The 19722-nt window shown below is 35.5% G+C and overlaps 2 protein-coding genes across 2 annotated transcripts in view; one reads left to right on the forward strand and one right to left on the reverse strand.

Moving 5' to 3' along the window:
- Window positions 1-19722, reverse strand: part of LOC127519786 (carcinoembryonic antigen-related cell adhesion molecule 1-like) — a 265873-nt gene that overhangs the window by 168100 nt on the left and 78051 nt on the right. The window lies entirely within an intron of this gene.
- On the forward strand, window positions 178-17814 carry LOC127520215 (SLAM family member 5-like). The gene is made up of 6 exons (XM_051908158.1): window positions 178-182; window positions 5653-6014; window positions 6190-6471; window positions 15052-15165; window positions 15663-15730; window positions 17099-17814. Exons 1-6 carry the CDS (start codon window positions 178-180, stop codon window positions 17144-17146), a joined length of 879 nt encoding a protein of 292 aa, XP_051764118.1. The 3' UTR covers window positions 17147-17814.

Genomic DNA, 19722 nt, shown 5'->3' on the forward strand with positions numbered 1-19722 from the left:
AGGTAAAACATAAAGGTCAAAATTTAGAGTGTGAGATCAAGATCATAATCAGATCTAAATCTCACCTCAAGTTCCCTTGATAGTGGTAAAGTCACAAACTGCTCAAGATATCCGCTCCTGCTCCAGTTCTGTAACCGCCACCTGAAGATGATCGAATCAATGAACATAACACAGGTGATGGGGTAAAGCTGATCCAACAAATAATACAAACCACTTGTTTTTTTTTTTGGTTTTTTTTTTTGTTTTAGTAGAAAAAAAATACTTTTTGATAATATGCCTAATTAGCAAATACACTATATTGCCAAAAGTTTTAGGACGCCTGCCTTTACGTGCACATGAACTTTAATGACATCTCATTCTTATTCTGTAGGGTTTAACATGGAGTTGGCCCACCCTTTGCTATAACTGCAACAACTCTTCTGGGAAGGCTTTCCACAAGGTTTAGGAGCGTGTTAATGAAAATTTTTGACCATTCTTCTAGAAGCTCATTTGTGAGGTCAGGCACTGGCTCAAAATCGGCCTTAAAGTCCCCTTGAAATCAAAATTTTAGTTTTTAGCTTTTAGTATGAATATGTTAGCCTTAAGGTTACGAATAAGCTGGTGTTTCTTCCAAAACAATGACAAAGTTCGCATTTAGGAGATATAAGCACTCAAATCTTACAGTCTCTCTCTTCCACTAAAATAGATCGTGGATTTTCATGACATCACTGGGGACTTCAGCTTCTCATCAAATCTTCTGTCCAATCAAATGCTCTTCAGAATCTGGAGTCCCGCCCCCTCCTACACTATAAACAGACACTGAAACTGCGGCTGAAATCGGTCATTTGTTCACACATTTACTAGTGTCTACATGGTGAATGGCACATAGTGCACTATATAGAGAATAGGGAATGATTCAGACAGTGTAAATATGCTTTCCATTGACGCGAATGAAGTCGTTTTCGTGTTAGTGTCATATGAACCGCTGCAGCGAGAGCACAGTCTGCTCCGGTCCAGAGATACGAGAGCACAGAGTGGATCATATATGCAAGAGTCGGCACAGACCACAAAAGGTATCAGACCCATTTGAATTCTGCACAGAAGGCTGTATTTTAATGTGATATAGAGGACATTAGGAGGAGAAAAGGTTATTGGCTATTTAAAAAAAAAAGGGGCCGAGTTGTTCGATATATCGCCCTGTCTTCCTTTTTCAGTTGAATTAACACATTGAATAATGCTGCGCATTCCATGGCAATTCAGTGGGCCTTTAAAATCTTCAAGTGTGTGACCAGCCTTAACTGCTCCAACACATCTGCTTGTCATTTTCAAGTAACACTGAACACCTTGATTCGCTGCTTCAGGTGTGTTTGATTAGGGTTAGAGCTGAAATCTGCAGGAAAACCAAAGAGCAGTTGTAGTTATCGTTCTTGGTGTGAACGGACCTTAATTCAGATTAAAGCAGAGAAAATCTAGCAGAGAACAGTGAGAGAAATACAAGTTAAATAGACAAATGTTTGCTGTTCCCCACAAACCCAGCCAGTCAAGTGGATTTAAAACAAAAAGAGGCAGACACAAAAAGATTCACTTTCATAGGCCCGGTTTCACAGACAGGACTTGGACTAAGCCAGGATTAGGCCTTAGTTCAATTAGGACGTTGAAGCATCTTTTATAAACGTGCCCTAGAAAAAAACATTACTGATGTGCATCTTGAGACAAAACAATTGCAGTGACATATTTTAAGATATGTCAGTGCAAGTTGCTTTCAGTTAAAACAGCTCAAACATGCATTTTAGTCTGGGACTATCTTAAGCCTTGTCTGTGAAAACGGTGTTAAAAAGCATTGAGATATTATTCCATTGGTTCTTCTTTTATTTTACTGTTGTACAATATCAATGTGCACAAAAAAAAAACACACACTTTTTAAGAGCTCATTGTTAACAATATATACATTTAACAAATAAGCATAGCCAGCAAACTTAATGATACACCAAGCATTTTTTATTTATTTTTTTTTATCCAATTCTCCTTATACTGACACCTGCTGGATGTATGCAACATGGCTGTGATCATGAACTAAGTACAATAATATAGCTAGATCTTAAAACTAGATCAGTCTTTAGCCCATGTGTACACCTCATTTTAATTTAATTTTATTTATTTATAAAAAAAAAAATTAAATTTATAAATTTATTTTTAAATATCTTTTCCACGTTTGGAAGCTGTAGGGGGTGGTTCCCATTTCTGTTAATAAAATACTGTTTTCTCTTGTTTTTCATTAGATAGGGTCATTTATTGTATTTCTTTTCTTTTGATAATGAATTTAGTTGTTCCTGTTAGGAGATATTTTGGTGTTTGTTTGTCGTTTTGGCCTTTGCTCACCCCTGAAGTTGTGCTTTCACTTGTGCTCCTGTAAATTAACTGAAAAAAGACATTTGTTTGCCTGTTTCAGTTTATGTTGTGGCCTCAGTTGTTTGTTAGAGAAACTTTAGCTTGAATCATTTGTCAATGCTGTTTTGGATCAGAGCTCTGAATAAAATCATAGAAAATAAAATGTTATTGCAAATGTCCAGTTTGTTTATTGAAACCCCAGACTGTGGTAAATGTGGTCATCACTTATATTTCATTGTGAATTTGTTGTAATTTTATTGCTGCCTCATTTGACTCGTTTCATTCTCCTGCTTTTTTTATTATTATTATTTTTATACAAAAAATCTTGGATGTTTAACTTCTTTTTATTGCGACTTTTTTGTCACTTTGCTAGACTCTTGAATGTTAAAATACAGCGTAGTATTTTTACTAATAAAACTTTGACTCAGTATTGTTTTTCTAATGTTTAGCACGTGAAAGTAAGTATGTTGTAATGTACATAATAAGAAATGCTGCAGCACAGTTTCCAGTCAAATATGTGTGAATACATTTATTATAATTTTCAGACATTTGTTACTTGTCATTATTGTCTTCATTGCTGAAATGTGCACAAACAATACATTGTAGCGCTGAATAGTTAAATATTTTTGTTGTCGAATAGACATTTGATCTCAAATGACCTAATGTAAGGATCTGCAATAATGTGGTTTGCCCAGTGTGGCGCTGTAGCGCAAGACTGTAATTCAGCCCAGACGCAATCCAATAGAAGAAGATAAGGCACTTATGTGAATAGAGTGGTGGAACTATGACGTCACTTTGTAGGCCAACCGGCAGTTATCACACTGGTTCCCTTGACAAAAACCCAATAGGATTTTTCCATAGGCTTTTGGATTATCGTAAAAAGCAAAAAAAGAAAAAAAATTAAACATTAGCTAATTACGTATTATTTCTTCTGCTCTGCTTGTTGTTTAACAAAATAAATACAGCCAATAAATACTTTAAAATGCCTATATAAACAGTATTAAAAACATTTCTCAATGCTAGTCCTTTGGTGTACAAGAGGAATATATAAATATATATATATATATATATATATATATATATATATATTGGAGTTATAGTATATTGGCTACATATATAAGTCAAACTCCTTAAAATGCAATGCGAGAACTCTTAACCCAAGTTCATATGATAACAGAAAATGACATGTACCCTTCCCTAAAAGCCTTGTGGAAGGACCCTTCATGAAGGGATTCAGTTGTTCACTTTTGTTTGGAACGCCCCTACAAATGACATCCCCTTCCTGAAGTGCCTTTCAAGGGCACAAAAACACTTTTTGGAATTCACCCAGTAACTCCCATCAGCACAGAATTGTGACGAATGTCGATCTAGAGTGACGTAGAAGTTGCATGAATTCCGATTTGACTGTTCAGACTAAGGTTGCATTGCAAAACATCAGACCTGTATCAGATTTAGGACCACATATGGAAGTGTGGCCCAAATCAGAATACAAATGATCGGATTTTGTGTGGCTTGCGCTGTTCACACTTTAAAAACAAAAAACCCAGATCTGAAGCCTCATTCAGATTAGTCTCGCATAGCCAGACCTTCAGACTGACGGCAGAAGGTCTGGACTCCATAGCAGCTTTCATTGGCCAAGAACCACATGTACACTGACATGTAAAGCAATCAAACTGTTTGTTTGTTCTGCATCATGTTTAGGGGAATCTAACAAGTTAAACTATCTCTTTTTGTTTCGACTATGTGTCTCAAGCAAAACTCTTGGGTGTTTTTTTAAGAGTCACTTCACATACTTTTGAAAATCCAGCATCTATTTGATTCTGATAAGCGCTCATCGTCACAGTTGTAAACACAACAGCTTTCTTCTTCAATGAGGGGGTTTTGCATCATGGCGGCTTTGTTTCCAGTTGGACCTGTAAAGAACGTGACAAACGTGTGAAATTACACCAAAACTAAACTACACCAAAACTAAACTACACCAAAAAAAAGTCTTGACATGAAGTTTTCATATTTTTTTTCCCTTTAGAGTCGCTACTAATTTGTCATGTCTTTCTATCACCGCATCTACGTAGTTAACCGTTTGAAGGTTTCCGCCTACTTGCGGCTGCTGTAGTCCCTCCCACTTGGAGCACAAGCCCCTCCCACTGAGAGGTTTCCGGGCAGAAGCGATACCTACTTGTCTTTGTCAATGATAGTTCCTCATCTTTGTTCAATGTTTCTGTAGATTAAAGAGTCTGAGCTGTGCACAGAAGCAGGAAGAGGCCCTTTACCTACAAACACACATGCTATAAATACTCATTGTCTCTCACAAACAAGATTGTCCACCAACAGATCACACAACATTTCTGAAAAAAAAGACCGCAGAGGTTTCAGACTCAAATCAGAACTTCAGTAAAACTGATACTGTGAGATGGCAGTTGGTTTTTAAGCACTTTGTACTTTTTGAATTTTGAATTGAATAAACTGAATATATACAAACATTTTTAAATCACTAGGGGTTAGGCTCAATTTCAAATACTATTCTTCTACTTTTACATATACAACAAAACTAAATCTTTCAAAAAAAAATGAGTTAATAGAAAAAAAATGAAGAATGTCTTCCACCTTTATGAGTTCATATGGGCATTCTATATATGTATGTATGTGTGTGTGTGTGTGTGTGTGTGTGTGTGTGTGTGTTCAAAACATGTTCAGAGCATGTGTGTGTAAAGTAGGAGGGTCAAAAGATTCACCCACCAAAGAAGTAGGTTGAGGGTTTTAGCAAGACAGTCTTATCAAACGGATCAAATGTTTCGATGAAGAACTGAACAACATTTTTCAGATGTTTTTTTTATTTTGTTTGTGCTGCTGCAGTCTGATGGGTAAGTTAAAAAAAAAAAATGTATGGTTTAATTTCTTTGTTTCAGTGTAATGCTGCTACTACAGTTCAGATTACATTATTTCCTACTTTTATATGTACCAGTGGAAATAAGTGTAAATTTCCAGGCCTTCTATTGTGACTATAAATTTCTCTCGCTCAGAAATCCAAAACCTCAATTGAACCGCTTTCAAATATCAGGTGTTTTTTGTGATTTTCAGTATTGTAATTTCAAAGATTACAAATGCACATACTTCCCAGCAATTTCTCAAAAAATCTATTGAATATATCCAGCAGAATTAAACTTGTACTGTCAAACTGTAATTATCATCATGTATTTATTTGCTTTTGTGTCTCTCTATGTGCTTCAGTTCATATTTAAACAACTCAATCTACACCAGATTTCAGGCTTTGTAAACCAACTTAAGCCTTAATCTGTCTCTCTTCTCTTCTTTAGGTGTGTTTGGTGCTAAAACAAATGAAATACAGTCAGTGTCAGTGACGGAGGGAGATTCTGTCACTCTAAACTCTAATCTTAATGAAATACCCGACGGCTCCATAACATGGCAGTTTGGAGCTGAAAACTCTCTGATAGCTAAAATCAAAAGAAAGAAACAAACCTTCTCCACATATAACGATACTGATGAGAGATTCAGAGACAGACTGAAGCTGGACAATCAAACTGGATCTCTGACCGTCACAGACATCACAACTGAACATGCTGGAGTTTATAAGCTACAAATGCTTGCAGCTAAACAGTCATCAAAAACATTCAATGTTTCTGTCTATGGTGAGTAGAGATCACCAATCCAACCCTCTACATTCCCTTTTTTATTTAACTATTTATATTCAAAAGTTTAATCATTTATATTTTGAGATCACAGACACACTCATTAACCGTCAACACACTGATCTGAAAATATGATTGTTGATTAGATTTATCCAGATTCTCTCATGTTTTTCAGCTCGTCTGCCTGTTCCTGTCATCAGCAGTAACTCTTCACAATGTTCTTCATCATCATGTTCATTGGTGTGTTCAGCTGTGAATGTGAGTCATGTGACTCTCTCCTGGTACAAAGGAAACAGTTTATTGTCCAGCATCAGTGTGTCTGATCTCAGCATCAGTCTCTCTCTACCTCTGGAGGTGGAATATCAGGATAAAAACACCTACAGCTGTGTGCTGAACAATCCCATCAGCAACCAGACTCAACATCTGGACATCACTCAACTCTGTCACACATGTGCAGGTACGACAGCGCTGATATTAGTGTTTATGCACTTATTCACTGACTGTCTCTTTTTATTATCACAACACACTGTCCTTCACTTCATCCAGTCTCAGTCTCTCTGATAGTGCTGATCTCTGTTGCTGCCGCTGGATCTCTGTTGATTGTTGCTGCAGTCGGGATCTTCTTCGTCTGCAAAAAACAAAGAAAAACAGGTCAAGAAGGCAAGTGTTACCTAATATAACCCTAATTATAATTTAATCACATTTATTCTCATAATTTTAGTAATTAATGCCCTCTCGTTTCTATTTAATGGAAGAAACAGGAATAATGTGTGCAGTGACTGGGTTTCAGTATGTTTGCATATAATGTCACTGGACCACATTCTTTACTCGTCTCTCACTCACAAACTGCATCAAAAATGCAAACACAGAAATGCTTTTCTACATTATTTCGATAATAAAATAACTTTCTCTGGTTTATGAACATAATCATGTGTAAAGATTCAGCTTTCTGCTGGTGAATGTGTTCACGTTTCATTTGTTGAGTTTCATTGAAAATTATGTGTTAAGAATATTGTTCTAAATATAATTACTGCATACTCTTCTATAATGTTAAATTCATGCATGCTATTTAATCTATTATTATTTCAACAGATCAGGCTTGTGATGTAGAAATAACATATGCTGAGACAATGTTCTGCAAAGGAAATGCACACAAATGGGTAAGATAGTTTAATTTCTGTTTTTAGTCTCTGTATTATTTTAGCAGTGAGTGAGATTTTGTTGTGTGTTTTTGTCTGTATATGATCTATCACACGTTACACACAACAGCATCATATCAGATATTATAAAAAGCCATAACATTATCATTCAATGTGAAAACTTCACTATCAACACTTTTAAATAACTGTAAAATCTCTTTAGTCAGTAAACATGATATTCATAAAAAATAAACAAAAGAAAACATTTCTACACAATTAATTCAACAATACTATAACAAGACCAAATTTGTGTTGTCAGTTGCTAGTCCTATCACATATTAGCATAATAAACATACAACCATATAAAAAAATAAAAACTCAAATCTCCATTATATCTGAACATTAAACACTAACAAGTCTGTCCCTTTGCTGTAAAAAAAAAAAAAAAAAAAAAACACACATTCAATAACACTTACTTTGCAGTCCCATGCAAAACATGCTGGGAAGTACAGATCCACTGCTATGTTAACAACAAATATTCATGTAGTTCCAATACAAAATTATTAAGTTAACTTCCATTTTACAATTTAAGTGAATTAAGTGAAGATTGTGTTTGTTTTGAGCAGTGAACAGTGTTTATTTTCGCAGAAACTCACTAAATTAAACCATCTAACAAGAAACTAAGGCTATGTTCACACTGCAGAACCTAGTGCTCAGTTCTGATTTATTGCTTAGATCTGATTTTTTTTTTTTTTGCCACATTTTTAATATAACAATTTTATTAGCATTATGTCTTGTGTGATGTTTTTTACAGAAAGTTAAAGAGGGGGATCGTGTGGTGTATGCACCTGTCGCCATGAGAGGATCACAAATTCTGTTGCCGGAAGCCAGTGATTATAGTTTATAAAGTTTTAAATCTGGATATTTTTCTTAAAAAAAACATCACTTTGCTTCAGAAGGCCTTTATTAACCCACTGGAGTCGTGTGGATTACTTTTATGATGAATGGATCCACTTTTGGGCTATTCAATGCCATTACAAAGAGCCAGAATGTTTTTTTTAAATATAACTCTGATTCCATCTGGCTGAAAGAAGAAAGTTATATACACCAAGGATGGCTTGAGGGTGAGTAAATTATGGGAAAATTTTCATTTTTGGTTGAACTATTCCTTTAAAGGGATACTCACCCTCATGTCAATCCAAACCCGTAAGTGCTTCATTTTGTACAGAAATGATTTGATCCGTGTTGGTGGACAGACAGCTTCTGCATGAGCGTGACTGCTGTGAGATGTTTGTGTTTGAGGTGTGAATAGAGTGCATCATGCGGTTGAAGGGTATTTTTTCCATTTCTGCTCATATGAAGCTCAACATTTGACTTCTGCTCTGCACAGCTTTACTATTTAACTGATTCTGACAGATAAAAGATTCTGTCAAATTAGACAGTAACATTATTTTGAGATCTTACAGTGTGAACATGAAATAAAATATCATACTTATATTAGGATTGAAGTTCAAGGGCATATGCATCTCTATACGTACAGTATCCATCACCTTATATTCTCATGCTTACACTGTGATCCTATAGTTGCTTCTGTAGTTATATCCAGCTCTAGCAAGAGAAGCAGAAGTTATTTTTAGAAAGCTTCAACTATTCTTGATCTCACACCTATAGCCCCCACATCCTGTACCTGTTTTATAAAGATCATATCCAACAAAATATGTTGTTTGGTCTTTGTAGGTATGTAACCTGATACAGAGCTGTAAATATCATGTGACTGATGACTCAATATTACAACTTCCTTCAGCAAACAAGGGAAAACACAAGTCTATTTTAAGATCTCCTTCCCCCATGTCCATGTACAAAGAAGCCTTTTGCCCGCATAATGGTGTATCTAATAGCAGGGGTTAACTGGCCATTTAATTTCTCACATTAAACCCAGTTAAGTACTATTAAAATACCAGATTGATTTTTATGGTAAATGTACCGCAACTGCTGTTCACACAAGCAACAGCTTTCCATATTTTTACTGCATTTACATGATCCAATTAAATGATCCAGACAGACCCTTTCATCCTCAAAATTATGCCGACTTCCCAGCTTATTTACATTTACTTATTTTTTATTGGTTGTGCTTGTGAAGCAAAGCATCACCATTATTATCATCTCGAATGCTTCTTTGTCCATACATACTTTGGCATGTAACTCATCCCGCGCCATTTGTTGTAGACCCATGAATGAGGTGTTCAGTTGTGTGGCTTGTTAAGGAGAGGTGTGCTGTGACTTTTATAAGCAATTGGGCGTACAATGTTTAATAGCTCTACCTTTGAACCATAGGGAACATTATAAATAAATCTCACAGTAGAGCCAATAATAAACGCTGTACACTGATGAGCTAAAACATATTGACAAATCACAGGTGAAGCAAATATCGTTGATCATCTCCTAACAAGGCCACGTATTAAGGTCTGGGAAGATAGTAAGCAAACAATCAGTTCCACGGAGGACCAACAGCATATTAGGCAGGTGGTCATAATGTTTTGGCTCATTAAATCAATGACTTATCACTAACATTTCACATTTGCTAAAGGAAAATCAGTAGGAAGTTGAACAGGCACACGTAAGTTAGTGGAAACAAATCAAAATAACACATTCATGCAAGTGATTCATCATATTACACAAAATCCTCTACAGAAAAAAAACTATGCTGAAATCAACCCTATACAGAAACCATGTAAGCTACTTCATATTTTTAATAAATATATTTAAAAAATATTTAACTGCAATCTGATCTTATACCTTTATTAGGAATCAAAACAGATTACCAAAGTCATATAGGAAAACTATATAATATCTGCTGTTTGTAAATGAGGAAAGACCTTTAGAGTTCAGTGAGTGGTTAAATGAAGCAGATACAAGGGTCTACTGTTAAAGACAAAACATCTCCAAAGCAAAAAGCATCTACAAAGCACTCGTATGTACAGTTCTATAGGTACATTTTTTTAAAGGTAAATATAGGTTAAAAAAAAATAATAATCTGTGCATGGGGAGATAAAACCTGCAGGCATGGATATTCACTCTAATATTGATATTCAGAAATGTCAACAATCTATTGTAATATTTGTTTATTATTAGCCTACACTTTTCAACTTAATCTATAAGCTGTTTACTCATTAAATAAAATTTGCCTGATCATTTCAGATTCTCATTGTTTTTCTATTATGCATCTACTGTTAATTACTTCTGAATTTAAATTTCAGTGTGATGTGGTAAAATGATCGGTCCACTCATTTCTATCCTCCATGTTGTGTTTTAGTTGTGGTAGTACAAAGGCAAATGATGTGTGTGATTGAAACCAGCTGGATGTGATGATTAGGGTGATCTGTAACTATGGTGACAAACTAGTGGCGGGAAACGGTACAACACAAGTCCAAAACAGAGTGCACATGTAACAGGTAGCAGTATTATGACTGTTATAAATGTACCTCAGAACTAAATTTTGTGTGATACATAAAGTGTAAAATTCAATTTTAACTGTTTTCAGCCTGTCTAATGTAATATTCTGGCTCCATACTCCAAATGAGTTCCCCTAGACTCCTTTAAAGGGCAAGACAATATTAGGAATTTAAAGAGCACTGCCAAAGCAACACATACGACATTTTGTCATTTCAAATGGTTTTAAAAGCTTTTAAAGCATTCAGATAACAACAAAAATCAGAAGCACAGGACCCTCAACCGTGTAAGATTTAAGGCAAGACACTACAGGCAAAAAGATTTTTTTTTAAATGCATTGGTCCATTTTGGGCTATTTGGCTTTTTTTTTTTTTTTTTTTCAGACTAGTGGGAAGACAACATCCAAAATACACTTAAGTGTTTATTTTATAAGTAAGGCCATTTTCTCCAAATGAGTCAGAAATCTCCACTTCATTAACACTAGCTTAACACCAGAGTAACAACATTCAACACAGCCGTATCATTTATGCATCCAGGTACAGATGTGGAACATCATATAATATCAGTAAAGTGTTTCATCAACTATAAAATAAATCAATAAGCTAGTTAATGCTGTTTTTGTGCTGGCGTAGCTTGTGGACCTATAATAAGTCATTCTGTTCATATTCAGTCATTCTTTATTTTCTTGATGAAGATGGTTGACCAAAGGCAGCTTTCTGGTTAAAATAGTTAAAAGGCTTAGGTACATTAGCAATTTAACAATATCAGTATTTTCCAGTAATGGCAACGATACCAGTAACACCACCCACAGTCTCAGCAGTACAGACTCAGTTGAGTACCTGAATACTTGTTTGAGAAACACATATTTGTGTACATGCTCTTTACTGTGACGAGCAGGGGGGTTTCCAGTAAGATGGTTATGCGACATACTCAGATTTACAGATAAGTAAATAGATAACCCCAACTTTCGGTTCCAAAAACTTTCAGGGTATGCATAGCAACTTGTTCTCTTAAATACTCAAATATATATATATTATTCATATTTATTTTCAACTTGCATTTTGCAGGTTGAGCATTCAAAAGTTTGTGTGTGTGTGTTTGCGTGTGTAACGAATCGGGACACGAGGTGAGATCCATATGCAAAGCTTTATTAAAGGTGAGCGTGGTCGTACAGGTAGGGTCAAATGGGAACAAACAGGAACAGCAAGGGACAGGCAGAGTCGTGGTCAAGATATAGGCAATGATCAGGACAGGCAGTTATCACTCACAGGTCGGAATATTTTTTTTTATATATAACTCTGGCTGAAAGAAGAAAGTCATATACACCTAGGATGGCTTGAGGGTGAGTAAATTATGCGATCATTTTCATTTTTTGGTGAACTATTCCTTTAAGGACTCAAATACATGACCGACAACAGTATTCTGTTGCTGTGTGAATGTGCCAAAAGTGAAAGCCCTGCACACATCCATCCAACCATTTGTTTTGTTTTTTCTTTTTTGCTGTCTGTGCTGTGAGTTTCAGCTGAAGCTTTTCTCTCATTTTTCATTGCCTCTCCACTGTCCCTTTCAATGAAAGTAACTATTATATAACTATTACATTTGTAAGTTATATTGGCATCTCACTGGCAGCCTCAGTCTGATTAGAGGATGTCCTGTTGGTAGTATGTCATAGTCTCATCTGATGGGCAGGAGTCCTCTCTTTAGCATCATTCTGATTAGAGAAACAAATCCTCCTGATTCACCTGTAAGAATATACAGATTCACAGAACAGGACTGATGATTTAGATACACACACAAAACTAGAGACCAGGAATTGTGTATTTCTTTCAGTGTTTGCAGATTATATAGTAGTTGTCTTTTCCTAAGTATTAAATACATTGTATAAGCCATTGAATGTCTTAGATACTATCTAAAATATTAATAAAGATAACAAGTTATATCATTAGAAAATTCTAAATGTTTACTGTCAATCTACGGTGTCTTTTTTACGACATAGATGTTTCGTGCTGCAATAATATTGTAATTTGTGTCGGTGGGCGTGGTTTCAGCAACCAGGCACCTCAGTTTCAACCATGTCCCGCCTCTTTGCCCATTTTCGGTTATCCGGGAGTGACGTGCAGTAACACGGACTCATTTTTGCTTCAGAAATGCTCTTCAGAAATCTACGGGTGACGTCATGGACACTATGTCCATATTTTTTTTTACAGTCTATGGTATTTAAGCAGTTAAAAATAGCCTAGAGCGCCATCTGCTGTAAAACTAAGCTCAGAATAGATTTGCGATGCATTTGAAAAATTTCAGAAACAATCCACGAATCGCGATGCATCAAAATATAGTCCCAGCTGTACTAAATACCCATTCTCTCACAAAACAAGTTTGTCCACCAACAGATCAAACAACATTTTCGAAACCAACCGCAGAGGTTTCAGTATGACTCAAAAGCTGAACTTCAGTAAAACTGGTTCTGTGAAATGGCAGACAGTTTTAACTTTGTACTTTGTTATATAGCCTACAAACATTTTTAATTCACTAGGGGTTAGGCTCAATTTCAAACACTACTTTTACGTATTGAGCATAACTATATCTTTCAAACATGTATTTAAAGGGATAGTTCACCTAAAAATGAAAATTCTGTCATCATTTACTCCCCCTCAAGTTGTTCCAAACCTGTATAAATTTCTTTGTTCTGCTGAACACAAAGGAAGATATTTGGAAGAATGTTTGTAACCAAGCAGATCTCCCCCCTCCCCCACCCCTCATCCCTTTAATAGAAAAAAATGAAGAATATCTTCCACCATTATGAGTTCATATGGGCATTCAGATAGATAGGTAGATATGGCATGTATTCAAAACACATTCAGAGCATGTGTGTGTAAAGTAGGAGTGTCAAAAGATTCACACGTCACAGAAGCAGGTTAAGGGTTTTAGCAAGACAGTCTTGTCAAACGGATTAAATGTTTCGATGAAGAACTGAACAACATTTTTCAGATGTTTTTTTTATTTTGTTTGTGCTGCTGGAGTTTGATGGGTAAGTTAAAAAAAAAAAAACATTTTCATGGTTTAATTTCTTTGAGTTTCAGGGTATTAAAGCTGCTACTACAGTTCAGTTCACATTATTTCTTACTTTTATATGTACCAGATCAATATCATGAGATTTACATACTGTGAATCCAGGTCTCTGTGTTTAACTGGAATTTTGAATGTAAATTTCCAGGCTTTCTATTGCGACTATAAATTTCACTGGCTCAGTAATCCAAAGCCTCAATTGAACCGCTTTCAAATATCAGACTTTTTTTTCAGTATCATAATTTCAAAGATTTCAAATGCAAATTCTTCCCAGCAATTTCTCAAAAAATCTATTGAATATATCCAGCAGAATTAAACTTGTACTGTCAAACTGTAATTATCATCATGTAATCATTTGCTTTTGCATCTCTGGATGTTCTTCAGTTCATATTTAAAATATTCAATCTACACCTGATTTCAGGCTTTGTAAATCAACAAGAGCTTTAATCTGTCTCTCTTCATGTTCTTCAGGTGCGCTTCGAGCCCAAACAAATGAAATACAGTCAGTGTCAGTGACGGATGGAGATTCTGTCACTCTAAACTCTGATCTTAATGAAATACCCGACGGCTTAATAGCATGGCAATTTGGAGCTGAAAACTCACTGATAGCTAAAATCAAAAGAAAGAAACAAATCTTCTCCATATCTGATGATCTTGATGGGAGATTCAGAGACAGACTGAAGCTGGACAATCAAACTGGATCTCTGACCGTCACAGACATCACAACTGAACATGCTGGAGTTTATAAGCTACAAATGCTTGCAGCTAAACAGTCATCAAAAACATTCAATGTTTCTGTCTATGGTGAGTAGAGATCACCAATCCAACCCTCTACATTCCCTTTTTTATTTAGCTATTTATATTGAAATGTTTAATCATTTATATTTTGAGATCACAGACACACTCATTAACCGTCAACACACTAAACAATCACTCAACACACTGAGCTGAAAATATGATTGTTGATTAATTGTTGATTTCTCTCTGTTCTCTCATGTTTTTCAGCTCATCTGCCTGTTCCTGTCATCAGCAGAGACTCTTCACAATGTTCTTCATCATCAACAAATTGTTCATTGGTGTGTAAAGTGATGGATGTGAGTCATGTGACTCTCTCCTGGTACAAAGGAAACAGTTTATTGTCCAGCATCAGTGTGTCTGATCTCAGCATCAGTCTCTCTCTACCTCTGGAGGTGGAATATCAGGATAAAAACACCTACAGCTGTGTGCTGAACAATCCCATCAGCAACCAGACTCAACATCTGGACATCACTCAACTCTGTCACACATGTGCAGGTACGACAGCGCTGATATTAGTGTTTATGCACTTATTCACTGACTGTCTCTCTTTATCATCACAACACACTGTCCTTCACTTCATCCAGTCTCAGACTCTCAGATAGTGCTGATCTCTGTTGCTGCCGCTGGATCTCTGTTGATTGTTGCTGCAGTCGGGATCTTCTTCATCTGCAAAAAACAAAGAAAAAAAGATCAAGAAGGCAAGTGTTAACTACAGCTTTTAAACAAGTATTATAAAAATATACTCTAAATATTTTAATCAGTTGAGAGCCCTAATTATCATTTAATTACATTTATTCTCATAATTTTAGTAAGTTATGCCCTCTAGTTTCTTTTTAATGGAAGAAACCGAAATAATGTGTGCAGTGACTGGGTTTCGGTATGTTTGCATATAATGTCACTGGACCACATTCTTTAGTCGACTCCACCCATGATCTGTATCAAAACACTGTAAATGCAAACACAGAAATGCTTTTCTACATTATTTCAATAATAAAGCAACTTTCTCCAGTTTATGAACATAATCATGTGTAAAGATTCATCTTTCTGCTGGTGAATGTGTTCACATGTTTCATTTGTTGAGTTTCATTGAAAATTATGTGTTAAGAATATTGTTCTAAATATAATTACTGCATACTCTGCTATAATGTCAAATTCATGCATGCTATTTAATCTATTATTATTATTATTTAAACAGATCAGGCTTGTGGTGTAGAAATAATTAATGCTGACACAATGTTCTGCAAAGGAAATGCACACAAATGGGTAAGATAGTTTAATCTCTGCTTTTATTCTCTGTATTATTTTAGCAGTGAGTGAGATTTTGTTGTGTGTTTTTGTCTGTATATGATCTATCACACGTTACACACAACAGCATCATATCAGATATTATAAAAGCCATAACATTATCATTCAATGTGAAAACTTAACTATCAACACTTTTAAATAACTGTAAAATCTGTGTAGTCAGTAAACACGATATACATTCAAAAACTAATTAAACTGAAGAAAACATTTCCACACAATTAATTCAACAAGACTAGAACAATACCAAGTTTCTGTTGTCAGTTGCTAGCCCTAAACATAGCTTACTAAACATAATTTCATTGAATGACCAAGAAGAGACTCTTCAACACAATGACAACCACAAAAAGAAAAAGAAAAACTCAAAAACATAACATTGTCAAATCTCCATCATAACTGAACATTAAACACTAACAAGTCTGTCCCTTTGCTGTAAAAAACACATAAAACAGTGCTTATTTTCAACATCTGCAGTCTCATGCAAAGCATGCTGGGGACTATAGATCCACTGCTCAGTTACGTTAACAAAAATGATTCAGGTAGTCCCAACACAAAATTATTAAGTTACCTTTCATTTGACTATGTAAGTGAATTTATTTATCATTGTGTCACTCACTAAATGAAACCATCTAACAGGAAAGTAATGCCTTCAGGAAATGAAAGTTCAATAGCCTGCTTTATAACACCATGGCAGCATTTACTCTCCATCTTTTTACACAGACATCTGGTACAGACTGAATGTTGTTATGGGAAAATCATGTATCAGATCAGATTTTGGAATTATTCTAGAAAGATAGATAGATGCTCTAACAAGTATGAGCTGAAGAAAGTGCTTCCATCCACATCCATCCATCATAAACATGTACTCCCCACAGCTCCGGGGGATTAATAAAGTCTTTCTGATGCGAAGCGATGCGTTTGTGTAAAAGAAATATCCATATTTCACAAGTTATGAAGTAAAATATCTAGCTTCCACCAGACCACCTTCCATATTCAAGTTACAAAAAAACGGAACTGGTGTCACATCAATTAAGCTTTTTCTGTAAGTTGAATAGGGAAGATGTAGGACTTAGTGTAAGCTAGATATTTTACTTCATAACTTGTTAAATATGGATTTATTTTTACACAAACATATCGCTTCACTTCACAACTTTATTAACTCCCCTGGAGCCATGTGGAGTACACGTTTATGATGGATGGATGTGTATGGAGACACATCCATATATATATATATATAAATTTCACATTGAATCTCAATCAATTTTTAGAATGCCACATTTTTATTTATTAATTTTAGAAGTAATATATATTGTGTGGTTTTTTTTACAGAAAGTTAAAGAGGGGGATCATGTGGTATATGCACCTGTCGCCATGTGAAAATCCCAAATCAGCAGTGTTTGACACGTTGGAAAAATTTTATGTTCGACTCTAAAAGGAATAGTTCACCAAAAATGAAAATTATCCCATAATTTACTTGCTCTCAAGCCATCCTAGTGTATATGCCTTTCTTCTTTCAGTTAAACATAATCGAGTTTTCGCGTACGGCCGTTGCCGGAAGCAATTATAGTTTATTATAGTGTATAAAGTTTTAAATATGGATATTTTTCTTACAAAATTCCATCGCTTCGCTTCAGAAAGCATTTAATAACCCACTGGAGCCATATGGATTACTTTTATGATGGATGGATGCGAGTTTTGGAGCTTTAAAAGCTCTACTCACTCCCATTATAAAGTTTGGGAGAGCCAGGATATTTAATATAAATCCAAATGTGTTCGGCTGTAAGAAGAAAGTTATATACACCATGGCTTCAGGGTGAGTAAATTATGGGATAATTTTCATTTTTGGTTGAACTATTCCTTTAAAGGGAACAGGAATCTTTTTCCTGTTCTGTCTCCTCTTCCCTTTTCCATTGTAACTGAATGGGAGAGGTAGGTTTCTTTTGACTTCTGAAGTTTATTGTAATTATTGCTATTATTATTGATATTGCTATTATGTTATTTTACTTACCGTGTACATCATGTTTATTAAGTGCAATTCACTCAAAGAGACTGCTTGTTTGTGTTTTGTATCAGGTATGCTATTTTCTTGTATAATGTGATTTTCCCCTTTTGTATTGTAACTAAATGGGAGAGAAAACAAGGGTGATTCACTCTCAAAGAGGCTGCTAATTTTTGTCTTGTATCAGGGGAATAAGGCCTACAGTGAAACTGCCGCCTTCTGTCCCCTGTCTAACCCCACAAAGTTACACAATGCAGAATCAAGTGTTTTATAACTGGTGTCGCTGGCTGCACATTACACTTGGTACCGCGAGCCACTGGTTACACAATGAAAGTGTGTTTTCAAGCTTAAAAAAAGATTTGACATGCAAGAAGAACAAACCTCATTGGTTCTTGTGCATCAAGCATGCAGATTTGAGCTTTTAACTAACTTAACTAATTGAGACCATATCTGTACATCTGGAAAACATAAATGCAAAATGTTCATCAAAACATCCCTGCTTCAGAAATGGTTTGATCTGTTGGGTGGACAGACAGCTTCTGCATGAGCGTGCGACTACTGTGGGATGTTTGTGTTTGAGGTGTGAGGCGTGTGCCATGCGGTTGAAGGGTATTTTTTCCATTTCTGCTCATGTGAAGCTCAACATTTGACTTCCGCTCTGCACAGCTTTATTATGTAACACTGATTCTGACATATAAAAGATTATATCAAATTAGTGACATTATTTTGTGAACATGAAATAAGAAAATATCATACACTTACATGTGAAATATTAGGATTGAAGTTCAAGGGCATATGCATCTCTATACGTACAGTATCCATCACCTTATATTCTCATGCTTACACTGTGATCCTGTAGTTGCTTCTGTAGTTATATCCAGCTCTAGCAAGAGAAGCAGAAGTTATTTTTAGAAAGCTTCAACTATTCTTGATCTCACACCTATAGCCCCCACATCCTGTACCTGTTTTCTAAAGATCATATTCATGTCCAACAAAAAATGTTGTTTGGTCTTTGTAGGTATGTAGCCTGTAAATATCATGTGACTGATGACTCAATATTACAACTTCCTTCAGCAAAGAAGAGAAAACACAAGTCTATTTTAAGATCTCTCTGTAACTCCTCCTGCACCATTTGTTGTAGACCCATTAATGAGATGTTCAATTGTGTGGCTTGTTGAGGAGAGGTGTGCTATGACTTTTATAAGCAATTGGGTGTACAATGTTTAATAGTTTTGTATACCTTTGAACAATAGGGAGCATTATAAATAGATCTCACAGTAGAGCCAGTAATAAACACTGTACACTGATGAGCCAAAATATTATGACCAATTACAGGTGAAGCGAATATCGTTGATCATTGTTTCGTTAGCATGTTGCTAATGTACTGTTAAATGTGGTTAAAGTTACCATTGTTTCTTACTGTATTCATGGAGACCAGAGCCATGTCATTATTTTCATCTTTAAACGCGTGCAGTCTGTATAATTCATAAAGCATCTTCATTCTTTATAAATCTCTCCAACAGTGTAGCTTTAGCCCTGTTAGCCACGCAGCATTATCAAACTCATTCAGAATCAAATGTAAACATTCACAAAATACAAGCCATACTTACGTGATCTGATATGCTGCATCACGAACACTTTGTAAAGATCCATTTTGAGAGTTATATTAGCTGTGTGAACTAATTCTAGTGTTTATGCAATGTTTATTTGGAGTCGCGAGCTTGGCAGCAGGGAGCTCGAGCATTTAAAGGTTTTTAATCACACCCCAAAACAGGCAGTTAAAACATGGTATAATAAAAAATCTATGGGGTATTTTGAGCTAAAACTTCACAGACACATTCTGGGGACACCTTAGATTTATATTACATCTTGTGAAATAGTGTTCTAGGGCACCTTTAAGGTCTGGGTAGATTAGAAGCAAATAATCAGTTCTCGTAATCAACATTGAATAAAT

This window comes from Ctenopharyngodon idella, chromosome 10 (genome assembly GCF_019924925.1).
Source record: "Ctenopharyngodon idella isolate HZGC_01 chromosome 10, HZGC01, whole genome shotgun sequence".
NCBI lineage: Eukaryota > Metazoa > Chordata > Actinopteri > Cypriniformes > Xenocyprididae > Ctenopharyngodon > Ctenopharyngodon idella.